The following is a 26,949-nucleotide window of genomic DNA, read 5'->3' as shown; positions in this document are numbered from 1 at the left end:
TTCCGCTACGGGCATTAAAGGCTTCGCAAATTTTTCACGTTGGTGAATACTTCACTTTTTTCGCATTCACGGGTTACCAACACCTCAGAATTAAAGTTAGGGCAAAGAAGAACCCTGGCATTTATCTCACACAGCATACTCCTCATTTCAATATATTTCTGAGAAAGGCTGCTGACTAATCGAGGGGAAACCAGACTTGCATTAGGTAGGGCCCAGAATCGCTGAAGGAGAAAATCCCACCGCCTACTTCCCCGTCCCAACATCGATGTGACTCAACCAAACCACGCTGTCGCAAAAGCAGTAATTTTCGAGTGGTGAAAGTTTGGCGAGACTGGAAAAAAAAACATCAACGAGCTTGATCGTAGCCCTTGGTCTAAGCATAAAGTGGACATATTGTTAGCCAGAAAAAGTAGCGTGCGCAATTTCTCATACAAGGCTCGTCTTCAAAAAGAGACTTGAATTTAAGATTTTTAAAGGAACAAAATGCCAAGACCTTTGAGCTCTCTCTCTTCCCATGAATTCGAAGGTTCAGTGAGAAATGACACTCTTGACGTATTTACCTAATATCCTTTTTGCGAGCTATCACTAAAGAAAAACACGGCTAAATTACATAAATATCAAGTTTCTCTCTAATATTTTCGAGTGTTTTTCGGTAGGACCCTGTACGACTCTAAAATTTAGCATTTAATTTTTTTTTCTGGAAGGAAATAAATAAACGAAATAAATCGAGGGGATTCCTTGGATTGGAAAAGGTTTTTAAACATCCACATTGAAATGTCTCTAAAAGACCAAAAAGGAATCACTTCAATTCACCATAAATTTTATTCGCGTCAACATTGAATTCTATATCCTATAACATTAGATTTAATAACTTACAGAATATTTTTAGAAACATAATTTGTATTAATAATTCAAATACTTACTCGAATGAGTTTGTGAGGGCCACTGAGGAGTATATCTGAAGAAATAATTTGAGTTGTCGTAAAAAAAACTGTGTTTGACGGAATAAAACTATCAAGTCATTAATGTTTAGAGGTACATGGTTTCATCAGTAATCTCAGCAAACAATTTTACGTGGTAGTGCCAGTTCAACATTTGACGTACCCTCACAAGATTAATCCTTGAATGGTGGCTCGTTAATTCAGAAAAAAGAAATTCCTTGACTATAGGTACAAATTTAGATTTGTTCTTAATTACACTCATATTATCTACAAAATGTTTACTCATACGAAAAATAAATGCATAGCTAAACCACGAATGCATGACGAGAGCTAAATTAAGTTCTTTAAATTTTGGCTTCGCACTCTAAATATCCGATAAATAACTAAATATCCATGATCCACACTTTGATTCTCTTATTGCCTTTTCGGAGTTAAATAATAAAAGTATAATTAATTTATTATCCACCTCTTTACCTGGGGGAAGCCATCAACTTCCGGAGTTGATTAAATTACAACCTACAGATAGCGCTGCCCTACAGACACAAAACCTACAGATACATACTGGGATAGTTCACAATACGGTTTCTCATTTTCGAAATTACGGATAACCTAGTTACACTTGCCAACAGGAAGATGCATGCATGTATTTAAACACACCTATAAATATGGGTCTAATGTGAAAGTCCTACATCCGTTACCAACTATCGGTCGTTAAAATTTCATATTTACATACGGTATCTACTATTTACATCATACAGACTCTCAAATTACAGCAATTTTACTAAATTTAATATTCAAGGGTAAAAAAGAAATAGCCTTCGGTCAAATTTCTTTTAAGTAAATCAATCTTACTTTAACTGTATGAATCACATTCAAAACTCTTGTACTGCCAGGAGGTTGTATGTAACTATGAATCTCTGTTATTTTGCCAGGCCAAACCCAAGGTAGAAAGTAAGATTGGACCCTATGTAAGTGATATTTTTCCCAAAAGAAATTAGAATTTTGGGAAATTTGACCAATGATTTTACAAAGATGAACTTTTATAAAATTCATTCTTCAAAGCTTAAAAAAGCTCGTTGTGCAATTCTATTTTATTCTCATTATCACGCTTTTATATGGCATAAGCGAAATCATTAACGGAGTCACTTATTAAAAATTCAAGATGTGGTGAATGTGCAAAGTGGCTCCTAAAGAATTTAGCACGCATGACTCCTTGGCTCCCTTGAACCACTACTTTCTAGGAGAAAAAAATAACTTATGATTCACCACCCAGCGAAGCGAGAAAGTATCATACCTCCTCTGCTTGCTTAGGTATCCGCGGTTAGATATTCTCGCCTCGGGGAAGTCGGCCTACTTGAAAAAAAACTCTCGATTATCCTCCACCGAAAATTTCACGGATATCTTCCCCGCAGCAAAAGGGAAACAGATGGGGGAAGAAGGGACACAACAATGGCCAAATCTTCAATGGGATACGGAGGTCACGACGCGAGGCCAAACAAGGCCCGCCATTAGCACCGCGCGGCGTACGTACGTGGATAAACAATTGACGCGTGAGGACCGCTGGCGAAAACCAGCCGGACCAACGTCCCCGGGCCCGAGAGAAGAGTCCTTATTGGGAGAAGCGATCAGTCGATAGTCGGTCGCTCGAGACGATCGGAAAGCGACGGCGGGTCGGCTGAGAGATTATGATAAACGAAGCCGTCTTCGGGGAGGAGAACAAGTTAATGCGGCAGCGCGTGCTCTTTTTAGAGGACCGTTAGGGAAAGCGGAGTGGGGGGCGGGAAGGTCGAAGGGGCAGTGGATAGGGGAGGCGAGTACCCCCTTCACTCTCGGGAGGATTGACAGGTAAACTTGTGCGATTAATCGAAACCATTATCGATAGTTCTGACCATCAGTGATGCCTCAGTAACTTTCGATGTTAACACGAGGCAGAAATAAATTTATTTTCCATTGCGGAAGGCTATCGAAGAACAAAAACTTGGACTTGTGACTTAAAATCAACAAAAAAAATAGTAATTGATGGTAAATATAAACTAAAATCGAAGGCTTTTAATGACTGATGTCCCTAGAAAATATTCCAAGAAATCCGTTGTAGCATTCGATTTTAGAAAACCTCATTGTGTAAACTGAATCACCAGAAGTTCATCGAAGAAATAATAGCATTGCCATTATTAGACATAAAAAAGGAATTTTTTCGAAATAAATACAAATTGAGATATGCATTAATTTGTAATCTCACTGTCTATTAAATCTTCAGCTCTGCCAAGGACTCAGCATCCTTAATACTATCCACAAGACCTACCCTCCTCCTCCCTTCACCATTTGCCTGACATTCTCCAATCTAACACAGTAACGACTCTGTATTCAGTCCATCAAAAGTCTCTGTCCACCTTATCTACCACTACCTACCCATCTATCTCATCAAATACCTCAGATCTATATAGAAGGGTTAGCAACGACGAGTACCGTATGCAATTATTACGGTGTCCGTAAAAAAGTAGAACTTTGGAGTAGGACGGAATTCCTGATGTGACTTCACTTAGCCGCTTACCTAAGACTAGTCGTTGCCCATTCCAAAGGTGTACTTATATAAGCTACAACGCCGTGAAAAGAAGTAAAGTGAATTCACGTCGATCGGTAACTATGGGTCACACTGTGACAGCATGAACCGGGCACAAGTACCAGGAGTGGGAACCAGGCTATCAAAGCAAGGGGAAGGAATTCTCGAGAAGAAACGGTTGAGGGGAGGAGAAGGCCATAAAGATCCGGAGAGACATCCTCAACACTCTTGAGACGGAAGAAAGAGTAAAAAATAAGAGAGAAAGAAGAGTTGTACTCCATTCTTGAACACCTCACCACCTCCTCATCCTCCACTTCTCCGCCTCCTCTCCCCCGTCCTGCTCCTCAGTCCTTCGCCCGTCTGCTGAAGACGTTCCGCTCAACTTGGCCCGCTTATCAGGCTGCGAGAATAAACATCGCCACGAGTATGTGGGAAGTGGAGAAGTAGGTTCCTCCTCGGAAATATTGTAATTATTTCACACCCGTGTCAGTGATTCCGATAGAGAACCCACCGTGTATGATGGCGGCGGCCTTTCCCAGTGAAGAGCGAAACCGGTTCGGTACTCTGTTACACTCTCAGTTATCGTGGCATCAGTCGCTCATACGGAGTTGCACCGCGGAGGTCCCATTTGCAAACGTCAAACGATCATCTCTTTCAACGGAGAAAATAATACAGCTTCTGACTACAATGGACAAACTCATACAATTCACTGCACTCATAACACACCACACAGAACCTTTATAAATCAAATATGCCGTCATTTTGTAACTATGATTCCATCGATTTAAGTAATTGCACTTGACTTGGAGTCAGTATCGAAGGTGCTATGTGGAGGGCAGCTAATTATTTTCGCCTTTTTCTTCGATGGTGTTGGAAATACTAAAAAATCAAGCTCAGAATTCCCCTAGGTAAATTGGCATTGTGGCATTAGACTTCAACATGGAAGACAGTAGATAAAATTGACCCCTTTTCCTCCGTGAATCAATCACAACTAATTGGTAGTGCGCGTATCGCTAGTGAAAGCTTACTGTCGTCGGTTAAAGCTATAAACAAACAAATTAATGACTAAGATATATTATCCCAAAATAATTCCGATGCAATACCTATTTTTCCACCTGCAAAAGTTATGCAATGAATATCATCATTATTGGAGAAACATAAAAGGTAAACATAAGCAGGCATAATTCGAGGGATAATTTCTTTAAATAAAGACGGTGACAACATCATTCACCTCCGCAGAAACTTTTAATCACACTGCCTAACCAGTCCCATCACCTACATTTTCTCGCCACTGTTACATCACCTTAACCAACTCTTTTCGATTTCTACCTCCGAGACGTGAGCTCACGTGGGGCACAAAACAAGAGCCCAGTGCTCTTATCTCGATCATGCAAGGATGGACATTTGTCGCGCAGCCTTCTCGCACCCTGTGTCATGTTCCCCACTCTCCCCCCTCTGTCCGTATCGCAGTGTCGCGGCAGGCGGCGCGAAATGTACTCTCTCGCCCGTTGGAGTCTCCGAGGTATGGATGAGCCAGAGGTAAACATCGCTTCTTGTTGTTCCACCACCCCAATGATTATTTGATCATTTATACTCACTCGGGTATTCACATGGATGAGTTAGTAAATGTATTATTAATTGTGTGCTCAAATTAAAGCTTCGTTCACAACAACGTACCTTAACGTAAAGAGACTGATAGTGGCCCAGATAAGAAGGAGAAGATAATAAAGAATTCCCAAAACCATTGTCATGACCACGTATCGATCATGAAAGATATTTCAGAATACTTTCCACCTTGAATTTGACCGTAGATAAATATTGATATCTTCGCTGCTACCGGCTACATTCAATCGGTATTTATGCAATGGATTTCATCGAAATTGAATGTTATGAGTTAAAATGTATACAACTAATGTTGAATCCAAGTCTAGCTACTTCACTTGAAGTTTTTATGCAATAATTGACCCTATTCTCCAGTTTACAACGTCATATTACGTCAATTTAAAACAAATTAAGTTATTTTGAACGAGTCTTAATACAATAAATACCCAGCCAAATACAACAGCAACCAAATTCTCGAGTTCTGTAGTGGATATCATAGCTTAAATGAAAACATGGGTGAGAACATGAAAACTTAAAGGATTATACGAGCCTCGAATCAGATTGTTATGTTTTTGTCAGAGAATTCATGTAATAATTCGATTTCTCGATTATCCAAAACAGTTCATCGGAAATCATTCAGGTGCTAGAGTAACAGTAATTGATTACTTTAGGCAGACTCCTGCTCCGAAGTGCGTAGTCGTCCCCTTGAGGTCTCTCATATCCCCCCCGACACTCCGCACCCCCTTCCCCCGCTACCATCCACTCCCACGGTCCCCCCTCCTGCGCTGGAATTCTTCCCGCCGAGAGGAGACCCACTTACCACTTCCGCCTCCCCTCTTTGACGCACCTGACGCTCTCCCCCGGCCCACTCTCTTCTCTCGATCGCTCGTCCACTCCGTCGGTGGCCCACCCCTTCCCTCTCTCTCTCCGCCGGCTTCCCCCTTTGAAGACGAAGCGGCTGAACACGAGACTACGTCGTGAAACCCGAAAACAAAATCCACCACCCACTGGGCTGCAGAGGAGGCGGCCGCTGGTACGCAAATAATGCGGAACGGCAGGGCGGACGCGATCTCTCCAGCCGGGCAAGGACGACTCGCGGGATACGTGGGATGCGTGGCCGATGACAATTATGCACCTGTGGACCTCGTAAAGTATGCTGATGTGGTACAGTGGGCTCTCGACTTACGATATTAATCCGTTCCAGAAGGCCGTTCGTAAAGCCATTCCCATCATATGCTGAATATGCTTTGTTTGCGGAAGATGAATTACTTTAAAGAGCATAAGACAATGTAAATGCTGCTATTTTAAATTTTTTGTTAGACAATATGGTGTAAAATTACATAATTGATGACATATTGCGCAAGAGGAAACAATCGTCGAAATTTTCGTAAGAAGATTTTCACAGCTTCTTTTATCAATGTTGGTGGTTGTTTTCGGGAATTGCTGCGTAGGTAAAATTTTCTTACTCAACGTTTCACCCCTCCTGCTGGGAGCGTTATCAAGAGAATATTCTCTTATTATTATTCTCTTGATAACGCCCCCAGTAGGAGGAGTGAAACGTTGAGTAAGAAAATGTTAACTACGCAGCAATTCCCGAAAACAACCACCAACATCAACCGTCGAAATTTTAAATCATAAAGAGCGCGCGCAAAGTCGGCTCAGATCGTATGCCGAATCCACCGTAATTCGAGCCCATCGTTAAGCTAGGGTGTACTGTATTTAGGGGGTCACCAACAGCGTAGACCTTTAGCCCCATTGCGGCAGGATAGGGTATGTGGAATGGAGGGAAACCTGGCGTGTGCATTACCCTAATAGGGATCTCATCCAAGGACAAAAGAATTGAACGAGCGGTCGGACGAAAAAAGTTTTGTACTTGATTATTCCTCCATCTCACAGTATGGATGTGCCTCAAAAAGTATCTTTGTAATATTCCCATCAGTGACGGGATTTGAAACCGGGTCCTCTAAATGGGAAGCCAGTGCGCCAACCCGAGCTCCGTTCTCATAAGTTTTCGATCATAATGCAGCACTATTTACGGATTATTAGTGGCAAATTTACCCGACTTTACAGGGGGTATTTCCATGTTTTTAGGGTTCACACTGAATATCGTAATGATATGATGTAAGGGTGGCTATTTCTCATAATGGCACCTATACGAATTTAAATAGAACCGCTACTCAGCGCAATTAAAGCAGTAATCAGAATGCATAACTATTTCAATCGGTGAAAAAATTCAAGTTCATATTCATGGGAAGAATAAACCGCATTTTTAACCCCTTAGAGGGACCTTTCAAAACTAAGATCTTGCTTTAATAATCTTTTAATTTTGATTAAAATAACCGATACGAATTTCAACTTGATATTTATTCCGAAATTAATTAGCAAAAGGCAAGCCATTCGATTGGTGCAGTGATTAAACCAATGGCTTTCTATCCTGGGTTCGGTGAACAATCCCAATCAATTATTCAGGATAACCTGAAGAGCTACTTGCACTGTGTGAAAAGGAAGACCTCATATACTACAATGCTCGGCCAGACACATGACGAGTAATTCTGCGGCCCCCTTACTGTAAGATTACGCCGACATCCGACATCCCTCTACACTCAATTGCTAACTAAACTTTTCTTACCATCTACGTAATTTCATTATTTCCGAGAATCTAAATTGTCGGATGCCTAAATAGCCAACAAGAAATTTGAATTTCACTCCTGCGTGTAACTGTTTTCACTTACGCCTATACCACGGAGGGATGGATAGCTTGTATGTCAGACGGATATTTAACTCTGTCACCACAGCACACAATGTGGATACGATCAATATGGATTTGGGTTAAAAGCACTCCAACTACCGTAACAAGGTCTCACCGTCTTGCTTGCGACTTTGAAATATAGCCAAATGAAATCTCCTTAGTGACATTGAAACCCACGGGTAGAGATCACTCAGATTAGGGAAATACCGCTCGATATGCCACCGATTATTGTTCGTCGACATGACATTGGCGTTGTTTATTTACCGCGAATTCTTCCAGAATGAATACCTGTACAAATTCGCAAACAATCATTTCCTTTCAGGATGCCTCAGCCATGTTCCTAAATTATTTATTTTAATAAAAGCTACCCCTACCAATGCAAACATACATTACACTCAAAGTGATAGAAAATGCATTACTATGCTGCCTTCATATCACGGTGGTGAACGTCAAGTTTAATCCTCATTGTGTTTTTCGATCAATTGTGCTTTCCTATCGTAAAAGCTCGCAGATAAGACTTAGGAGTACTGAATACAACCATTCGCGTCAACTTTTGATTCCATTCATAATTTAAGCTTTTATAAATTTCCAGCAATCAAATATGAATTTTAAAGTAATGATGGAAATTAGCGATTCCCTTCTTTTTAGGAGGTATTAGTAATAGATATTTAAGGGTAGAATAAGCAATGACTAAACAACTTGCATCCACCTATCCCTCCTCTTATAAGATGCGCAACATATTATATAATATCCCGATAATGCAAGTGAAATATACAATTATTCATGAAACCCACAAGAAGTCAGGAATGACCCGAGTGAAAGTCACTTACTTCTCCTCGGAAAACTATAAACTTTCTGGCATCAATGACGGCTTCTTTAAGACTGCTCGACGGCGCGTCGGTTGCCGAGAAAAACTAGGATATAGAAGACCAGGGCGTGAGTACGTAGCAAAATTCTCATGAATGGGAATGCAGGCAGAAAAAAAGAGACGCCACTAATTTTCGACGGGATGTAGGTCACACGGTGAGCGTCGGGGAATAGGTGCCGGAGCTGAAACTCGGAAGGTGGGCGAGCAAGTGTCTCCTACGGGGCGAGGCGAAAGGTCAATCCGAAATAGACCCTAAAACTTTCACGCCGCGAGAAATAATAATTTTAGACCACCTGGCCGCAGGCACCGCTAAGGAACACCGGCGTCGGCCCCATCAGAAGCTTAGAAAATAGAGGCGAAGTCGACGCCAGAGCCTCTCATTTCCATCCATTTCCACGACCTGTCCCAGTCTCGCTATGACGTGCCGGTTTCATTTCACTCCAAACTCATACACCGCCCTAGCTTTCGACTATTTCTCCGACTCTCCACTTTTATCTCCCGAATATCTGACGTGGTTGGTAACGGGTTTTCCCTTCAAATATATCGATACATTTTTTCCGCCGAGTTCTCTGTTGCATGAGAACGGAACTAAAAAAAAATAAAAATAAAAATCAAAAAAGTTAATTCTTTAAATGTATGAGGCCAATAAAATGTTTCCACAGGTGATTATTTCACCGAAAAGCTATTTTTATGAAAATATTGTAATATCATGGTATTTTTTTCATGCATAAGGAATATACCGGAACGGCGGTCCGTCACCTATTTTAGGTAACGGAGGTTATCTCATTTAGAGGAAGAATTGCTTGGTAATATGCAAGTCTTAAGCGCAGAAACTGTTTACCACCTTTCTCCCTCGGATCTAGAGTAATTTAGATCGTCTGAAGGAGGTGTAAGATGCATTACATTTCAATCATGGGCCTTTAACTCCATGCAAAGATACTCGAAAGTTGTAAGCATAGACATTTAGTACGATTACAAAGCATAAGCTGTAGATGAAAGTATCCCATTGGAATGGAATAGCTGAGTATTCGGGGAAGACATAAAACTGTCGAAGATTACTTAATAGAAAAATCCACCAATAAAAGCAAAAAATAAATAAAATACTTAATATTCCATGGAATTATTTCACAAAGAGATGCACAACATTTTATGACAGATAGTCATGATAGTGTTTAAATAGGTAATTGGAGGAAGAATGATGAGTAAAATGTTAAATAAAAAAATCAAGAAAAATCGAAAATAAACCTTACTTGGGCAAAGTTTGCCAGGATTTTCAAAGCTATCAATGGCATCTAACCCGGAAATCATCAACCTGAAGAATCTCTGGAAGAAAAATATAATGACCTCAAAGATTATGACCTGAACCTATTTTACTAATACTATGCAGTTCATTCATTTAGTACTCTCAAGTAAAAAGCTCGAGCAATGCTACTTTCTGAGAAGAGAACTAAGCTCTTACAGAAGTTATTTTTCGATTGAAATCATGTCAATTATTGATTTAGGTGAAGACATTCAATATTCATGAATGCAAGAAATTATTACCTTTATCATCAACTTTTAAATACAATCAGACCATAGCTTTCTATTACGTCATATTCTGGTTCATTTTAGTCTAACTCACACTTTTTGATAAAATCGCGACTAAATCTGTTGTCTTTTTCCTCTTTAGGTTGCTCAGACGGTGCGTTCGTGTGTGCCGATAAGTCAAAATGTATAGATTCATCGCTCGTTCAAGATGGTGTTGCAGACTGTAAAGATGGCTCCGATGAAGGTGAGTCTCATTTGATCAAAACTAAATAGTTTTTAACTCTTCGCTACACCTCCCACAAAGTAAAGTCGCTAAAAATAAATATTATTTCCTACCCTCATAATATCCGGTGCCTTAATTTCAGTTATAGCGAGCTCTTAACCAGCCTAAGTACAGATGGAAACTCGTAAATTGTCCACAGTTATTTTTAAATATTTTTTTTTATTTTAGATAAAACTTAAAATCAAAATTTTAACAACCAGTTACGATGTGCAAGCTGATTCACCACCTTTGAGCAAATATGGATCCTTCCATTCTATTCTTTAATTAATTGCAGATATCGTATATATTAGCAGCATCTTAATATTTACGTGGATATTGATACCGGAAGAGAATGGACTTGTATTCTCGAGACCATATCAGCATCGCTTTTTGAGTAATTTGAAGGTCGCGCCTATCAATGGAATTTTTATATCATATTATTGATAGATAAATAAACAATATAATACAAGTGAATAAACAAACGATGGTGCTAACGAAATAAAAATATAAAAAACAACTCATACCACTTCTAAAACTCGCACTTTGGTTAAAATAGAGAATTGACGTTTTATCAAGCCTCCGTGTCATATGTGAAATTGGAGCAGTAAAGTTTAAGTACTAACACTGCTACAAAAATTCTGAAAGATATTCAAGCAAATTAAAATGAAGTACGATAGCCAATTTAAATATTTGGAGCTATTAGTGTCACATGTTGCCAAACCAATTACCTTATGATTTTATTTTATTGAAATTTGACTCTCGAGACTTAAGTATTGCCATTTATTAACTGATTTATTCTTTCCGCAGCCTGTCGACCTTTGCAGTTCAGGTGCCCTTGTATCATGGGCTCGGACGGGAAACGAGGCCCTAGGTGTCTTGAGCCAGAAATGGTGAGAGACGGGGTGGAGGACTGCGCAGATGGAGCCGACGAAAGTAAGTTACCACACACTCAACAGGTGCCCATAAATAATGCCGTTCAAATGTATACTAGAAATGAATACTCACGCAGCCATAGGCGAAGTTAAGAATTTTATGTTGGGGGGCAGCAATCCTGCTTAGGGTTTAGGGGCTATGGAAACCATTCCATAGCCCCAAGTATTTCTGGAAAATTTGTTTAATTAGCCTCTGATAACAACTTTTTAAAGTGCTTTCTTAGACTAAAATTTATTTATAGTTTTGATGTTTTTGTTTTCATTGTACTTTAATTTATGGGTTTCATACTTTTTTCGGATAAATTACCATTTACTTTGGGGGGGAAGGATCTCCTTGCTCCCCCCTCCCCAAAAGAAACTTTGCCTATGCACGCAGCCCGCATAAAAATCCTCGGCTGGGAGAGAAAATAAGACAGTAAAATACTATCCCCCTCCTTCCGAAATTCCTAAACCCATCGAAAAAGCAGACTCTTTAATGTTTTAAAAAAAGAGCACAAGCAACATCGTTATTAAGCGAAACACCTTATCAATAAGTCGCCAAAATATTGTTTCCCAAAAATCGTCATTATGAAACTGTTCCAAGTAAAAGACTAAGCTATGCTGATTTATAGGGACCCTACGTGACCATTGACTCTTTAATTCTGGCATTGCTGTCACATACGTCCATGACTACAAATAGTATTTGATCCTGTAACTTAGCCAACGAAATATTGACCACATAATGGTACGGCACGGCGAAAAAATTCGGAATAGGCCTAAAAACTCTGTAAAAAGCATCACAGCTTTAAATTCGACAAATAATATGTCCATCAACTAAGCCTGAATACAAATTGAATTATCTTTTAGCAAAAGGATGGCTTATTTAGGGGTGTTTTGAATCCTAAAATCATTCCGGGCCCAAAACCAGTCCTTATGAATCGAGGTCTCTCTGAAAACGTTTTACGGAAAAAATTAAAATTTTAAGAAATGTAATAGAATTTTTGATACTCTATATTTTGGAATTTTTAATAAATATTCCGGTAGCATAAAATAATTAGTTAACCCTGAATAATACCTTTGAGCGCCGTTCCCAGGGTCGTCGTCCGACAATGTCTATATTTTACTTTTAAAAAAATTCTGTAGTTTGTTTTCTGAATTGAAATGAAATTACTCGATGCAAATTTTTTATACGTTTGTACTAATCATTTGACAGAAAAAAGCACTTTTCATCCTTCGGAAGAATAAACCCATTACGTTTTTAACTTCAGGGCAAGAATCTGCGTCCTCGCCTGACCAGGAGTGCCCGAACGACAAAGTGTCCTCGCCCGAGGCCAACCAAGTCGTCAGATCGAAGAGGAGAGCCTCCGGTAAGTGAACCCTGATTATCATTTACATGTCCTTAAATCTGTTTGTATATAGCCCAAAATATATGTTATCGTAGACGCACTTGACTATAAACGGCACCGTCTTCTGTCTACTGTCAACCTTTATAATCTGTGGACACTGAATCGTAGAAAATATTTTACCCCCAATGTAAATAACTTCCAATCCTGGACAAAAATGTTTATTAAGTTGATATCACGAGACAAACAACAAACTTACATGATTTTTGAAATGAGATGTATCCAAAAACCAAGTTTGAACATTTTTAAAGTAATCCCACCTACAATTTCAAGGTAACAGGAAAAATATTAGCACAGTGCGAAGACAGCTATCACGAGAGGATGCATTTCACGACTTCGCTCCTTCCCCTTTATAAGGTATAAAAGATTTAAAGTAAAGAGACGCAGACCTCGACGAAGTTTTTTTCGCCGAAAGTCTGCGAATTAATGAAGAAGATAGAAAGTTTAACCATTACTATGAGATATTTCAACGGGCGATCTTCGCCAATGATTTTATGGCTAAAAACAATCGATGAAACCCGATTTCAAAAGTAGGTGCCGCGAATAATGGACGTCGACTGTCGATGCTCATCCTCATCCATTAACAACAGTTTTCAATCGAAAATTTGTATGAGTACAACTGGAAATCGACTGACCGTTAAAAATTGGTAGTATTTAGAAATCGATTAATTAAATACAGAAGTAAAATCAATGAGAATTACAATTATTGGAGGGAACGAAAATCCTCATTATCCTGTGTGTGCCCCAAAATGACTATAGGTATATCATTTATGTAATTTTAATTGAATAATTACCGAAATCCGCATCGCATTCATGATAATTTATTTGTAGCTACTGCACGTTACAAATGGAAAAAAATCCGTAAAATTTTCAACTCTAGAAATGCATCTAAAACAAGCTAAATATAACTTAAAGCTCATTAATATTTATATTCCAGTAGGTAAATTGACAAAAGACATTTGAAAAACATATTCCAATTGGGTAAATAGTTACGTGGATAAAGAAGTGGCCAATAAAGCTAAAATATATTAATAATAATGGAAAGTAAACGGGGAAGTTCTTATCTTAAAAAATACCTAACGAAATCACGGGATATCAAAAAGCTGTCTCCTTAATTTATAGTAACGTATCAGAATACGACTTATTTATCTCAGCAGTATTGGCTAAAATATTTCCTCTAATTAAAATGATCATTTGCGATCATTTCGATTTGTACGGGCTCAAAAATTATCAGATTCGTGTATTTCAGTGCAAATATTTTTCCTGAATGATTTCGCAAAAATTTCCTTCAAAAGGGAATATTTCTACACTTAATCCTTGTCAATCTATCTTTCATTTCAAATGGTGCTTTTAAGTTCGTAATTGTGTGTGAGCGGATGTGTACGTGTATGTCTCCCGAAGACGGAGACGGTTCTTCCACTCTTCATCTATCCTGTCTCTTTCTTTACTTCCCTCTCTGTCACTGTCACACTCTCGACTCCTTCACTACCCTCCCGACCCCGGACACCGCCCCACTTTCTTTCCGCCCCGCAGAAGTCAGCACCCGGATCGACGGCCCCGTCACCACTTCCATGTTCGTGCATGAGGGTGGTGATCGACGCCTGCGACCCACGGGTATCCTGACCTCCACGGCCGGAACCTTCGTCCTCGACGGCACCACCACCGAGTTCGCCACGAAGGTGTACGGCACTCACCTGGAGGGAGGCGTCTACGCCAAGATCGTCAGCACATCCTCCCGGGTCTTCTTCGCCGTCCCCTCGGCCGGTTCCATGGCAAGGATACGCCCAACTGGCCTTCTCTCCAGCGCCACCTCCACACGAGTAGACGGCACGGCCACCACGCTGTACACCACCGAGTTCAGCGGCACCTACATCGACGGGACGTACGCTCAATTGGTCTCCAGCACGTCCAGAGTGGTCCAAGGGGCAGCTACCCAGATACAACCCTCGGCTACCGTCCCTCCGACTGAGACATACCAGACTGCAACACCGCCGATACCAACTGCGGCGGCGTCCGAAACACAAAACGAAGCCAAGGATGACATGTCCGACGATGACCAGGTCGTGACGGTGACTGGAACTCGTGGTGCTCTGGTGGACGGCGGGGAAACAAAGTACGACGTCTTCACTGGGACGCACGTAAAGGGAGACAAGACGTACTTGTTCTTTTTCGGTAACACCGCTCTATCCCCGAGCGCGACGACTGCAGTTGAAGGAGGTTCCACGGCGACCGCTCTGCCTTCCAAGGCTAGCGAACTCGTGGTCCGAACTGGAGTTGATGACCGCATCGTGGTCAACGTCGATAACCGACAGCTTAACCTCGTGCTACCCAAGTCGGCACGCGCCTCGGCCGCGGAAAGCGGCGCCGGTATCAAGGATTCCGCGGGAACCAGTGCGGGGATGCGCGGTGTGTTCATCGAAGGTTCGGAACTGCTCGGAGGGTTCAGCATCCAGGGTGCAGAGGAATCGGTCGCCAAATCGGACGGGCATGCACCGACCGAGATGCTGACCGTGACGGTTGGTAGAGGCGTCGCCCAGACCAGGATAGTGAGAGGGAGATACGATGGCCTAGGTGAGAAAGAATTGGAAACAGAGATCAGGGGAAATCTTTCACCTTCGCGGGCTTCGGCGGAATCGGGCGCATCAGAACGAACGGTTTACAGGTTCCCACCGAGGATTCCAGCACTCAGGCCTCCGAGGCCGGCCTTGGGAGAACTGGCAAAGCTCAAACACGCCAAAGAGAACGCGGCCACAGAGGAGGAGGAGTCGGAAAACCTGCTGAAGGCCAGAAAACTAGACTCAAAGGACGATGGGTCTCATTTGATCCGCCCATCCAAAGTTCACCGGTTTAACCTTCCAACCTTCACAGTAGGACAAGAGGGACTGAGAAGCGATGAAGAAGCGAAGGTGGTTGTCAGGGTAGACCATAATGTGGAGGCGCGAGTAGGTCCGAGGAAAGAATACCGCACTCTCAGCTCTCGGCAAAGGCTGGGGAAAGCATTGCCATTTAGGGGGTTCCAGGTTATACACGAAAAGGAGGATCTAGTCAACGCAGAGTCGGGGGGATCCGTAGCCGTCCCCACCATTACTTACGTCGGATTCGCAGAATTCACGACAACCGCGCATGGCACGGTAATTATCTTCATGCCTCGATCCCAAGAAGCGTCTCCCTCTACCGCTAGTGTCACTCCCAAGATCACAGCCGTGTCAGCTTACAATCAGCCTCCCAGTAGGGTCAGTTCGTTGAAAGAAGGGCCAGCTTACAATGCCAACGCCGTATCTGGTAGTGGAAAACAGACCGTGATGACAGGAATAAAAACGTTCTATTCTCACACTCCGGGTATGGTGACTCGCACAGTAACTGGACACAGCTTGAGCATGCAGACAACCATTCCCACTCTTTTGGTTGAACCTGTTTTTGGCATATCTGCCCATGGAAGAGAGAAAAGTGGTCGCAGCGAAGATGATCTCACAGATGCGCAGATTGTGTACCCAACATCAGATGCTCCAGACGAAACCCAAACCACAGAAGAGAAAGAAAAAGAAGAGATTGATGCTGATTCATTACAGCCCTCTATCACGCAGCCAATGGCAGACATTGTGACTTCTACATCCACCTTTTTCGAAAACGCTCATGCAAGACCGGCTTCGATAGACATTGATGGATCAGTAGATGCTATGGAATCTTCAATAGCCGAGGAAGACCTTGAGGGAAGGATAAGAAGCACACAACCATTAGAGCCTTCCTCTACTGCTCTGCAAGGTACAGAGACATTGCCAACTGGTTTGATAAGATCTATTGGAGGAACTAGAGCTTTTGATGGAACAACAACTGTTTTCACATCATTGATTTATGGGACGTATATAAACGGACAGTACAACCAAATAATTAAGACTACGACCAGTATCTTAAATGAAGTCAATCCCACAGATTTACCCTCAACTCCCCCTATTGATACTACAACTCGACCACCATCTGAGAATGAAGAAAGCTCCACTTCTTCTCCAATAACAACTGTAGATGATGAATCCGACAGCACCATAGTGACAAAGGATACTGTTGATGATACCACTCCCCCTGCCATCACAACTACATTCAATGAGTTAGATGAAATTTTGACTACAATCCCTGTCGGTTCAGGTACAACTGAAGAAAATGAGATTGCTAATGAGGTGGAAACAGGCCGCAGGGTAAATACAAGGCCTGAAGAACAGGTTTTTCTTGTAGAGGATGGTGATTCTAAGAATGCTATACCAACAGTTGGAAAAGGGACATCAGCAGAAAGTAGTGAAAAGGGCTCAGATGATGAAAAACCTACTTTACTGTTCACAATCATACCAACCACTATTTATCAGACCTATACATATTTCACAACATTTTTCATCCCAGATGGTGAGACCACATCAACATCTATTCGATCAAGAGAAGTGACCTCTTCGGAGTTTGCATTACTCACTCGCAGTTTCACTGTCACTCCAACACAAACAGTCCCACTTTCTACAGAGGCTCCAACAACTGATGCCAAGACAGAACAAGAGACTGCTACTACTCCTATGCTGCCTTTAGCTGAAGAAACCCCAGAATTGCCTCAAGACAGAATTACAACATTTAGTGATGAAACAGTCACAGCTGAGCCAGAAACAGCCACTATCAAAGAGGCTGCGCCTTCAGACAATGAGGAGTCAGCAGAAAGTGAAGAGGAAGATAGTGAGGAAATAGAACTGATATTCAAGACACTGTACACTACCTACACGTACTTGACTACATTCTTCCATGATACGACTACCAGTGTATCTAGCCGAGAAGTTGTTGTGACAAACATACTAACATCAACTTTAAATAATGTTAATCTAGCCACTGAACCAGCTTTAGCCGGTCTTGTTAGGGATCATGAACTATCCACAGCCTTACCATCTCCATCATACAGCAGCGATGAAGAGGAAAACATTCCAACCAGTGTTGGAGTAGGTAGACCAACCACCATGTTTTTCTCAGATTCTGATCCTAGCAGCAGTACTCCAACAGCTCCATTACTTTCCACTCCAAGTCTCAATTTGGAGTCCACGGGAGAATCTACAGACCAAACTGTTGCTAAACCACAGCTGAGGACCTTCTATACAACATACACATATTTTACTACTATTTTTGTGGATGGAGAAACAGAGATTTCAAGTAGAACAGAAGTTTACACCAACATAATCACTCCTTCTGGATTGATTCAACCAACAGCTACAGAAAAACCCAGTCCAATCCCATTCACTGCCTCAGGGGAGTCTTCTCAGTCAACTCAAAATGATGAAGAAGATCTGAGCATATCATTGCGTCCTTCTGTGCCTTTTTCAAATGCAAACAAATATAGCAGCACAATTATGCGCAGAGGAGGGAGCAAAATTGCTGAAACTACTCCAGTGGAGGAAACCACTGAAAGTCTTGAGGCAAGAATAAATGATGAAGCTGACAGTATATCCAATCCTTCAGAAAAACATGAAGAAAAGCAGGATGTTAGGATGGATGACATCCAAAATGATGACTCAAATGTAAGGGTTGAAACAACAACCACATCAACTACCATGTCAGTGGACACATCAGAACAGAATTCAATCGTAACAACTGAGAAATTCTTTGGGGTTACAAAATTTGAAGAGGCAGGTGAGCCAGAAAAACTTGTCAGTGAAGCAGATGATCAAGAAAGCTCAGAGAGCAACACAGAAGTTGTGCTTCCAGTTCCACTGCCTAGTCCCACTCCCAATCAGGTAACGGAGACATCACTACTACTTCAAACGACATTTACGACATTCACATATTTTACCACACTTTATCGTGGAGGATCATCAGATGTTATAAGTAGATTGGAAACTGTCACTAATATAATGGCAGTTACTGTGGAGCCAACTACAAAGACCGCAGATATTATTCTTCCTACTGCATCAATCAGCATCAAACCTTCATCAACAGAAATATTGCCAGAATTAAAATCAACTGAGCTACCGGAGTCTCTCTATCCGATTACATATTTCACAACTTTCACCTACTGGACAACAGCCTATAAAGGAGGAAGTACAGTGGTAAATAGTAGAGAGGAGACTGTGTCGAATATAGTGACTCCCACAGGAAAGCCAGCAATAACGAGGGAAATAGAACTTCCAACAAAAACCTTCTTGCCTGAAACAACAACCAAGCCAACAATTATTGAGACAGTACCAACCATCACAACTAAAGAACCAGCGGAGAGTGATGTACCATCTGTGGAGCCATCATCACCGACTGACTCAGGCATTCCCCAGCTAACAACATTTTATACCACTTACACTTACTTCACAACATCCTACGTGGGAAAAAGCACAATTGTAAACAGTAGACTAGAAACAGTCACTAATGTTGAAGCAGGTGACACTCAAACACCCCGTGCAATTGGAACATCACCTCCTGTGCAGCAACAGATTATCACACCCACAAAGACATCAGAAATGCCCACAGGTTTACTAAAAACAGTAAGAAGAAGCTCAGTAGGGGAGGACTCTAGAACTACTGTGTTCTCCACTGATGTGTATGGTACATATATAGATGGCAGATATGCCCAAGTATTAGAGAGTTCTACCCAAGTTTTGGTCGAACCATCAGTCACCAGTACACCAGCTTTGGCAAAACCGAACCTGCAACCCACTGGAGTAGTCTCATTGAATGCTGGGAGCATAGTGGATGCTGAGGGATTTGCCACCACTTACTTTTCAACAATGGCCATTGGTACATATATAGGAGACTTATATGCTCAAGTTGTCGAAAGCACATCTTCTGTTGTCATTGATACAGCTAAAACATCTGTCCCAGTAAATACAGCTGCTCCAAAGACAGGTCTTGTAAGATTGATTCAGGGCTCCATTGTTAAAGGAGAAACTACCACTTTGTATGAGTCACGTGTGATAGGCACAGTGATAAATGGACGATATGCTCAAATAATTGAGAGCACCTCAAGTTTTAAGGCAGGTGATGCCACAAAGACAGATGATGCCAGTGCTATTGTACCTTCCCCTACATCTACAGCAGTATTAAGTGCCACCACTGCACCTACACTTGAAAGCTCATTAGGAGATATAGGAAGTTCTGCAACCCCTGATAAAGAAGAAGGGGAGCATGAAGAAGATGATGCCAGTGAAGAAGGTGAAGAGGAGGATGACGGTGATGATGAAGATGGAAACAATCAAGGAAGAGGCAGAGTTACATCAAGATTAACATTCTCTTCACGCAAAAGAACATTTACTCCTGTTATCAGACCATTTGCATCACGAAACAGACCAACCTTCAATCCAAGAAGGCGTCCTACAAGTGCTACCACTATAACCAGGGTAACTCAAACTCCTACTGTGACAGCAACACCAGCCCATACCGGAGATTTTGCTGGTACTTCACTGCGAGGGAGGTTTAACAGTCGCAGGGGCAGTGCATCATTAGACATTCGACCTTCCTCAGCTTCAAACAGCAGAAGATTCTCTAGAACTAGATCATCCTCACCTGGAGCTGCATATGGTTCTTCATCTTTCTATGGAGGTAGCAGGGTTAGAGGAAGTTCCTCCCGCATCATACCAACAGCTGCCTCGACACTTCCATTTGGTGCAAGCAGATCCAGGCCTGGAGGCTACAGATCTTCATTTGCTGGTGGTGGAAGAAGCAGTTCTGAATATCCATTTGGTAGAACATCATCCTCAGCAGCACTATTTGCAGCAAATTCACGCTTCCGCATAAGACCATCATCCACCTTTGCATTCTTAAGGCCAACTCAGGCACCATCAGCCCCAACATTAGATCGCAACACAGTGGAAGATGAAGATGAAGAATCTGCTGAGAATGAAGAAGATGAGGATGTAGGTACAGATAGAGAAGAGACAGTTAAAGTAACAGAACCAACAGAGAGCACTCCCTTAGAGGCTGCATTAACTCCCACTACTGAGGGGACAACTTCACCATTCAGGCGACCACCACTGCGCCTCCGTCGTCCACCGCTCTATCAGCCACAGGTGACTCCAAAGACAACCCCAGCACCAATACAACGCACCACAGCATCCCGAAGACTAGGATTTCTGAGAAGACCGAGTAGTGAAGAAAATTTACCCACTGAAGATAGGAAACCTAACAGAGGACGGTATAAGGCATCCTCGTCAGCAACAACAAAGTCACCTGCTAAAGCTCCCACCACTCCAAAACCAAGGTCATCTCAGGCTCCACGCCTGCAGGTACTCAACAGAGCTAGACCTACCAGTAGCCTTTTCCCAAGAAGAGGACTGTTCCGTCGACCTGGAGAGGAGCAAGAAAAACAGCAGGCTGAGGAAGAAGCAAACAAAGAGGAAGAATCAAATGAGGAAGAAAGGGATGAAATAGTGGAGGAGGCAGAATCCAATGCAAATGATGGTTTTGACGAAGATATTGGAGAAGATGGAGATGCTTCAGATGATTCCATCGCTGATAATGACTACGAAGCATCAGAAGATGTTAAGAGCAAAAATGAGCCACCAAGAGTTATCATAAGGCCTTTTTCTCCCCGGCGGATTCGAAGTAAGAGACAAGTTGAATATGGGACCAGGGGTGCAAGTAGCAGTGGAGGAGCACTTAGAGGATATTCAAGCAGATTCCGTAGGCCAGGATCGTCAAGGAAAAGTTCTCCTGTGCAAGAGGCAGAAGCAAGAATTGGAACCGATGAGGATGATGTTTATGTTGATGAAGAGTACAGCTTGCAGAGTCAAAGCGAGGTGCCACGTCAACCACCTTCAAGGTCAAGAAATAGTGGACAGCATCAACCACGTGTTCGCCCATCTGCACCTACCTCACCCTCACGGACTCAATTCACTATAACTGGAAACAGAAATAAAAATGCTAATACCAATTTAAACACAAACACTAACAACAACAGGGAGACAACACAGAGAACAAATTTTCGGAGACCAACTTCAACTAGTCCTGCATCCAGAAGACGTACAAAAGGTGACACAACATTAGCCAGTCAGCAGCAACCACGTCCAAAGCCTCCAAGGTTGAGGAGTCAGTCAGATACCCAATTAACACCCACAGCACCAGCAAAATCAAGATCACGAGGACGTGGATACACAAATAGGGGACGTACACAATCAACAGCATCTAGAAGTCGAACAGGATACAGGACCAGTGATTTGGAAACCAATGATTATTCTGGAAGACGTCAATATCAGTCATCAAGGGATGAAAAAATAACTGTCACCCATAAAGTTCCCACTGAGGCTACAATTCCAGTGGTAAATGGAAAGAATACTGAGTATAGAAAAGTTGTAACAGCCTCTTTTTCAACACAAATTTTGACTCCTGGCCAATATGAAGCAACTGAGATAGCAGGTTCACCTGGGTTACTCCTCCTTGGAAGTGATGTCACAGCAACGCCAACTCCAGGAATTGTACATGTAACACAATATATAGCACGTGAAACTCCTACTTCCAGCATTGAATTTACTCCAACAGTCATCCGTGGAAGGAAGACTTCATTTTCACATGTTGTACCTTCAACTGCTTATGGAGTAGAAGAAGTAGTCAGCACAATAGCAGGAGAAAATGGACTACTGCCCAGTGCACCCCTGGCAAATATTTTGCTCTCACAGCTACTCCTTGGACAATTTGGGCTACAAGGCAATGTTAATCCTCTCTTGGGTCTTCAGCAGCCCAATGCTGCAGCTGCATTGGCACCTCCTACTCCAACAACTGAGTTCAAAACAAGGTCCACAACATTTGTCACCACATTAACTGAGAAAACTTCCACTGTCATTCCTATAACATTGAGAGGTAAAGCTATCATGACAACCATAGTTGACTCATCTGTTCAGGTTGTGACAGCAACTGAATTCATCACAGACACTATAGTGGTGACTCCCACTGCAGCTCCACAACAACAACTGAATTCACTTCTCCTTCCTGCACTCCTCCAAGCCCAACTCTTAAATCAGCAACAGCCACAGGGATTGCCTAACACTCTACCAGGACAGTTATCCCCACTTCAGGCAGCTCAACTGCTTCAGCAACAGCAGCCCACTATACCACTAACTAATTCTGATATCCCTACGAAGGAAGTAATTCAGGAGGAAGAGGAGTTAGATTCAGTAAGTCCAGCAACTGAAAGACGCAAGTCGTCATCATCAAGAAGGAGAAATCGACCTCACAAAAGAGTAGAAGCAGTAGATGAAGAACGAGAGGATGAAGAGGGTCAAAGGCCAGCAAGAGCTGAGGAAAATCCACGCCCAAAATCCCGTAAGAATAAACCCTCATCAAGTCGAAAGCAAAGCCCACAACCAGCACCAAAACAATATGAAACAAGTGTAATAACCCTGTATGTATCTGGGAGACGGCCAGGTGATTTCAGCACAGTTCTGTCAACTATTAGCATTGAGGCAGGAAGTTCACTAGTAAAAAGGGAAGCTATATCACCAGAGAGACTTCCAACTGCTCAATATGTAACAGATTTGCCAGAGTTTCCAGTCCCATACAAAAATCCAGTAGAGAATGAGCCAGATAAATTTACAAATTCCCTACCTTACAAGGATCCAAATGTATTCTTGTCACCTTCAACAGTAAATTACATACCTAATGCCTTCCCACTTCACAAACAAGGGGATGACAATGTGGCTAAATTTACTACATATGAAACAGAAAGCTTGGAAAGCATTGTGGGAGATGTGAGCAAGCATGTAGACCAGCACAGCCATACCACAACTAATTCATCACCGTCTCAAAATTTGCAACCAGTCTCTGCCACCAACGAGAAGATCCTTGCTGTTGAGAGTGACACCCATGCCCAGACCGGTTATTTTTTAGCCGATGGACCCGCTGAGTTAGCCCCGCTCAAGCGAAAGGTCCTTAGCATTGACGAAGGGGTTGAAGATGAAGATGATTCCGATGAATTCGCAGAGGAATACCTAGATTCAACAATACATAGACAAAAGAGGCAAACACAATATGAGACAGGAGTAAATGAAAACCCAAACCCAGGCCAAGAAAATAAGCGTAGGAGAGTCAGAGTGCGTGTACCTGTCCGAAAAGTTAGTGGGGAATCCAATGATGGCTCTCCTGTAAGAGTATGGAGAGGGCCTAAGAGATTTGACCTTGAGAAAGAATTGCCTCAATCATCAGAGGACAGGCAAAAAGAAGCAATAAATGACAATCAATCAAGGGGAAGGAATACAGATTTCTCTGATGGGACAAGTGTTGAAAAGGACAATGATGGAACTAGTGCTGAGGATGTAGTAGACCTCTTAAAGGCCAATTTTCCATCAAAAAGAGTAAAAGTATTGAGAATCAGGCCTCAAGCAAGCGAAGAAGACACAAATGATGACACAGTTAATAGAGGCAACAGAAAAAGAGTAAAAGTTTTAAGACGAAAAAAACCAGTTTCAATAGAAAATGATGAATCAAATTCATTATCAAACAGGGGGCCTCAAGAAACTAAAGAAGAAAACACTTTAACAAATAATTTTAGGTCGCAAGAAAAAGAACAGAGCAGTTCTGAAAAAGGTAATGAAGCAACGCCTGGACGAAGAAGAGTAGTTGTGACCAGGAAGAGAATTTTGACCACTTCAACTTCACTGGAAACAGCACCCAGCACGCAATCAACTGCAAGAAGGCAACGCATCACAGTGACCAGACGACGGCCAATTCATAGACAAAGTATTGCTGTGGTGGACAGCTCTCCTTTGGAGCCTATCGCACCCACTACATCCAGAGAGGAATCTGAAGAAGCAGCTCCCACGCTCAGAGTAACACCAATAATAACCCCCACTCAAACTCTGGATGATACACCCAAAACAACTTCCTCATCTATTCCTACAAGAGAAACCCCAACAGCAAGAAGGATTCCTCCTGCTGGACTGAATATTGATGATTTTGGCAGCAAAAAAAATTCAATAGCTATCCAAGACAAAGTTGTAGATGCAGATCAAAAAGTTCCATCTGCAGTGAAAGAAGATGAAAAAGTTGAAAGGCTAGAGCCAGAGGGAAAAGCTCCAGGGGAAGGAATCAAGGTTGCTAAAGAGGAAGAAGTCCAGCAAACAGGAGAATGGGTGGCCTCACTAGGAAAAGATCAGTATAGTGCAACACCCCCAAAAACTGTCGAACCATCATTTTGGAGTGGAGATGAGACCTTCACAGGAGAGACGGAACTACTCCGCCAAGAACCTAAGTCATCCATTGCAAACATTTCACCAGATGATACAGGTGCTACTCCAGAAGGTCCTCGTTTTGTGAGGCCAACTCGCTTCAGCGTCACCAGGCGCCCAAGCGGAGATTTCCTTCAGAAGGTGCAGGGAGCCAGGACCAAAGCACCCATTGTATTCCCGAGCAGGCGAAGACCTTCAGCATCCTCATCGAGACAGCCATCCTACAGATCCCGACTATCCAGATTGCGAGGTCGGCCTTCGTCTACATCCACAATACCAATCATTGAAACGACCACCTCTGACATTGTAGACACCCCAGAGACAGAGACAACCATTGAGCCGACAAGTACAGTTGTCATTGAACCTTCCTCAACGACTCCACCACCACCTGTTTACGTAACAGAGACTTTGACAGAGACATTACTTAAAACGTACACATACGTGGTATCTCGAGTCGAGAGTAGTGTGGAGGCAGGAGTGGACCAGGCAGCAGCTGCACCCCCATCACTGGCCGCTGTATCCTCAACAACAGAGGTCAAACAAGTTGTGAAAACCAGGACTGTGACACGACTCCTGGAACCAACAGCAACTATTTCACCAGGTCAGTGATATAGAAAAGGATAGCTATCTAAAGATAGTAATTTGCAATAAAACAACTATGCATGCATGTCACTTCCTCAATCATTTATACTTTGGAATTTTTTTGCAAGAATTTAAACCCTTTTTTCAAACTAAAAAGCATGCATATTAATTCTTTTAAAACTTTCAGAATGCCAATATGAGCCACTTCGTCTTTTAATTTCATAATAAAAACTGAAAAAAATAATGACTGATTATAAAACACGCAAAGATTTTATTTTTAAAATATGAATACAAGGTTCAAAAATGCTTAAAATTTTTTATGATATACTGTTTTAAATGCTCCGGCATTTGTTTACTCAACAGAAAAATATATCCCAGCACTGATGCTTAAGATATAATTAATCAACTTTTTAGTTTGTACCCTCTAAGCAAATACCTAATAATAACATTAAGTCAACTAATAAAGTTTTAACCAAGATTTTCCAAGATTAATTGCTCCAGATGACAAACTGGTTAACAGAGGCATTGAAATCTAATGTCCTAAGTATCTTACGCCTTAGCGTTGATGAGCACTATAGAGTATAGTATGTTTAATGTGAATCAAGATTTAACATTTACTGAACAATATACAGTAATCCTTCGAATTGGGTATCTAGTATTATATCCAACAAAAATATTGATTTCTTGCAGTTAATGAAACACAAAATATCCTTGTGACGGAGAGAAAGGCATATAATTTCATACTGTAAGTCAGCCACGTACAGTGTGTGTCATTGATATCATCAATAATATTTCATTTGAATTCTTGGCATGACTTTAAGAATTCTTTAAATGTTTCTTATACACCTTGAATTATTCAATTTATAGCAGTGCTCACTCTCAGTATCAGTGGAAACAAATTCTGGTTAAGTACATGAGAAATTTTAAGCTGGTGGTCACAAAGATTTCACAAAACAAATACCTATGTATCTCTAATGTAGAGTGAATAAAACTGACAGTGCCTCTGATAACAGCAACTTCTTGCTAAATATTTGATTTCATTCCGCAAAGTAGCCATTTTAATCCCATGAATAACACCTGATCTCATTATGTTTCAATAAGTGACATGGATACTGCAAATACAAAAATTTTCAAAGTACATTTCAGAGAAATTATGAAGGAAATATGTTTTGAAAAAAAAATAAACTTAATTATAAGTAGGTAACTCAGAGCTCAGATAAATTCAAAACATTTCTATGTCAATTTACCAAAGTATTAATGATGCTATTGATTGTAGTTTATTATTATTTTATAAATAATAATTAAAATACATATCATCCATTCAAAAGAGCTCAATTATAATGTTGCCTCACCAAACATCGATTCCTTAAATTAAAATATCAG

The 26,949-nt window shown here is 41.6% G+C and overlaps 1 protein-coding gene and 1 long non-coding RNA gene across 4 annotated transcripts in view; both read left to right on the top strand.

Annotated features, from left to right (window-relative positions):
* Positions 1 to 10,400: 10,400 nt before the first annotated feature.
* On the top strand, positions 10,401 to 12,781 carry LOC124174230. Its single transcript, XR_006868907.1, has 3 exons — positions 10,401 to 10,491; positions 11,317 to 11,442; positions 12,689 to 12,781. It is a non-coding gene; the product is annotated as an uncharacterized LOC124174230 (long non-coding RNA).
* A 1,590-nt stretch (positions 12,782 to 14,371) lies between these two features.
* The window catches only part of LOC124161269, a 31,613-nt gene continuing 19,035 nt past the window's right edge, over positions 14,372 to 26,949 (top strand). For all 3 annotated transcript variants that reach the window (XM_046537578.1, XM_046537569.1, XM_046537560.1), the window contains exon 1: positions 14,372 to 25,585. In XM_046537578.1, the coding sequence (XP_046393534.1) occupies positions 14,395 to 25,585 (11,191 nt within the window). In that variant the 5' untranslated portion in view covers positions 14,372 to 14,394. The remainder of the gene's footprint in view (positions 25,586 to 26,949) is intronic.

Source organism: Ischnura elegans, chromosome 1 (assembly GCF_921293095.1).
Source record: "Ischnura elegans chromosome 1, ioIscEleg1.1, whole genome shotgun sequence".
NCBI classification, from domain to species: domain Eukaryota; kingdom Metazoa; phylum Arthropoda; class Insecta; order Odonata; family Coenagrionidae; genus Ischnura; species Ischnura elegans.
Note: the sequence above shows the minus strand (reverse complement) of the source record. Positions and strands in the feature narration are given on the sequence as shown.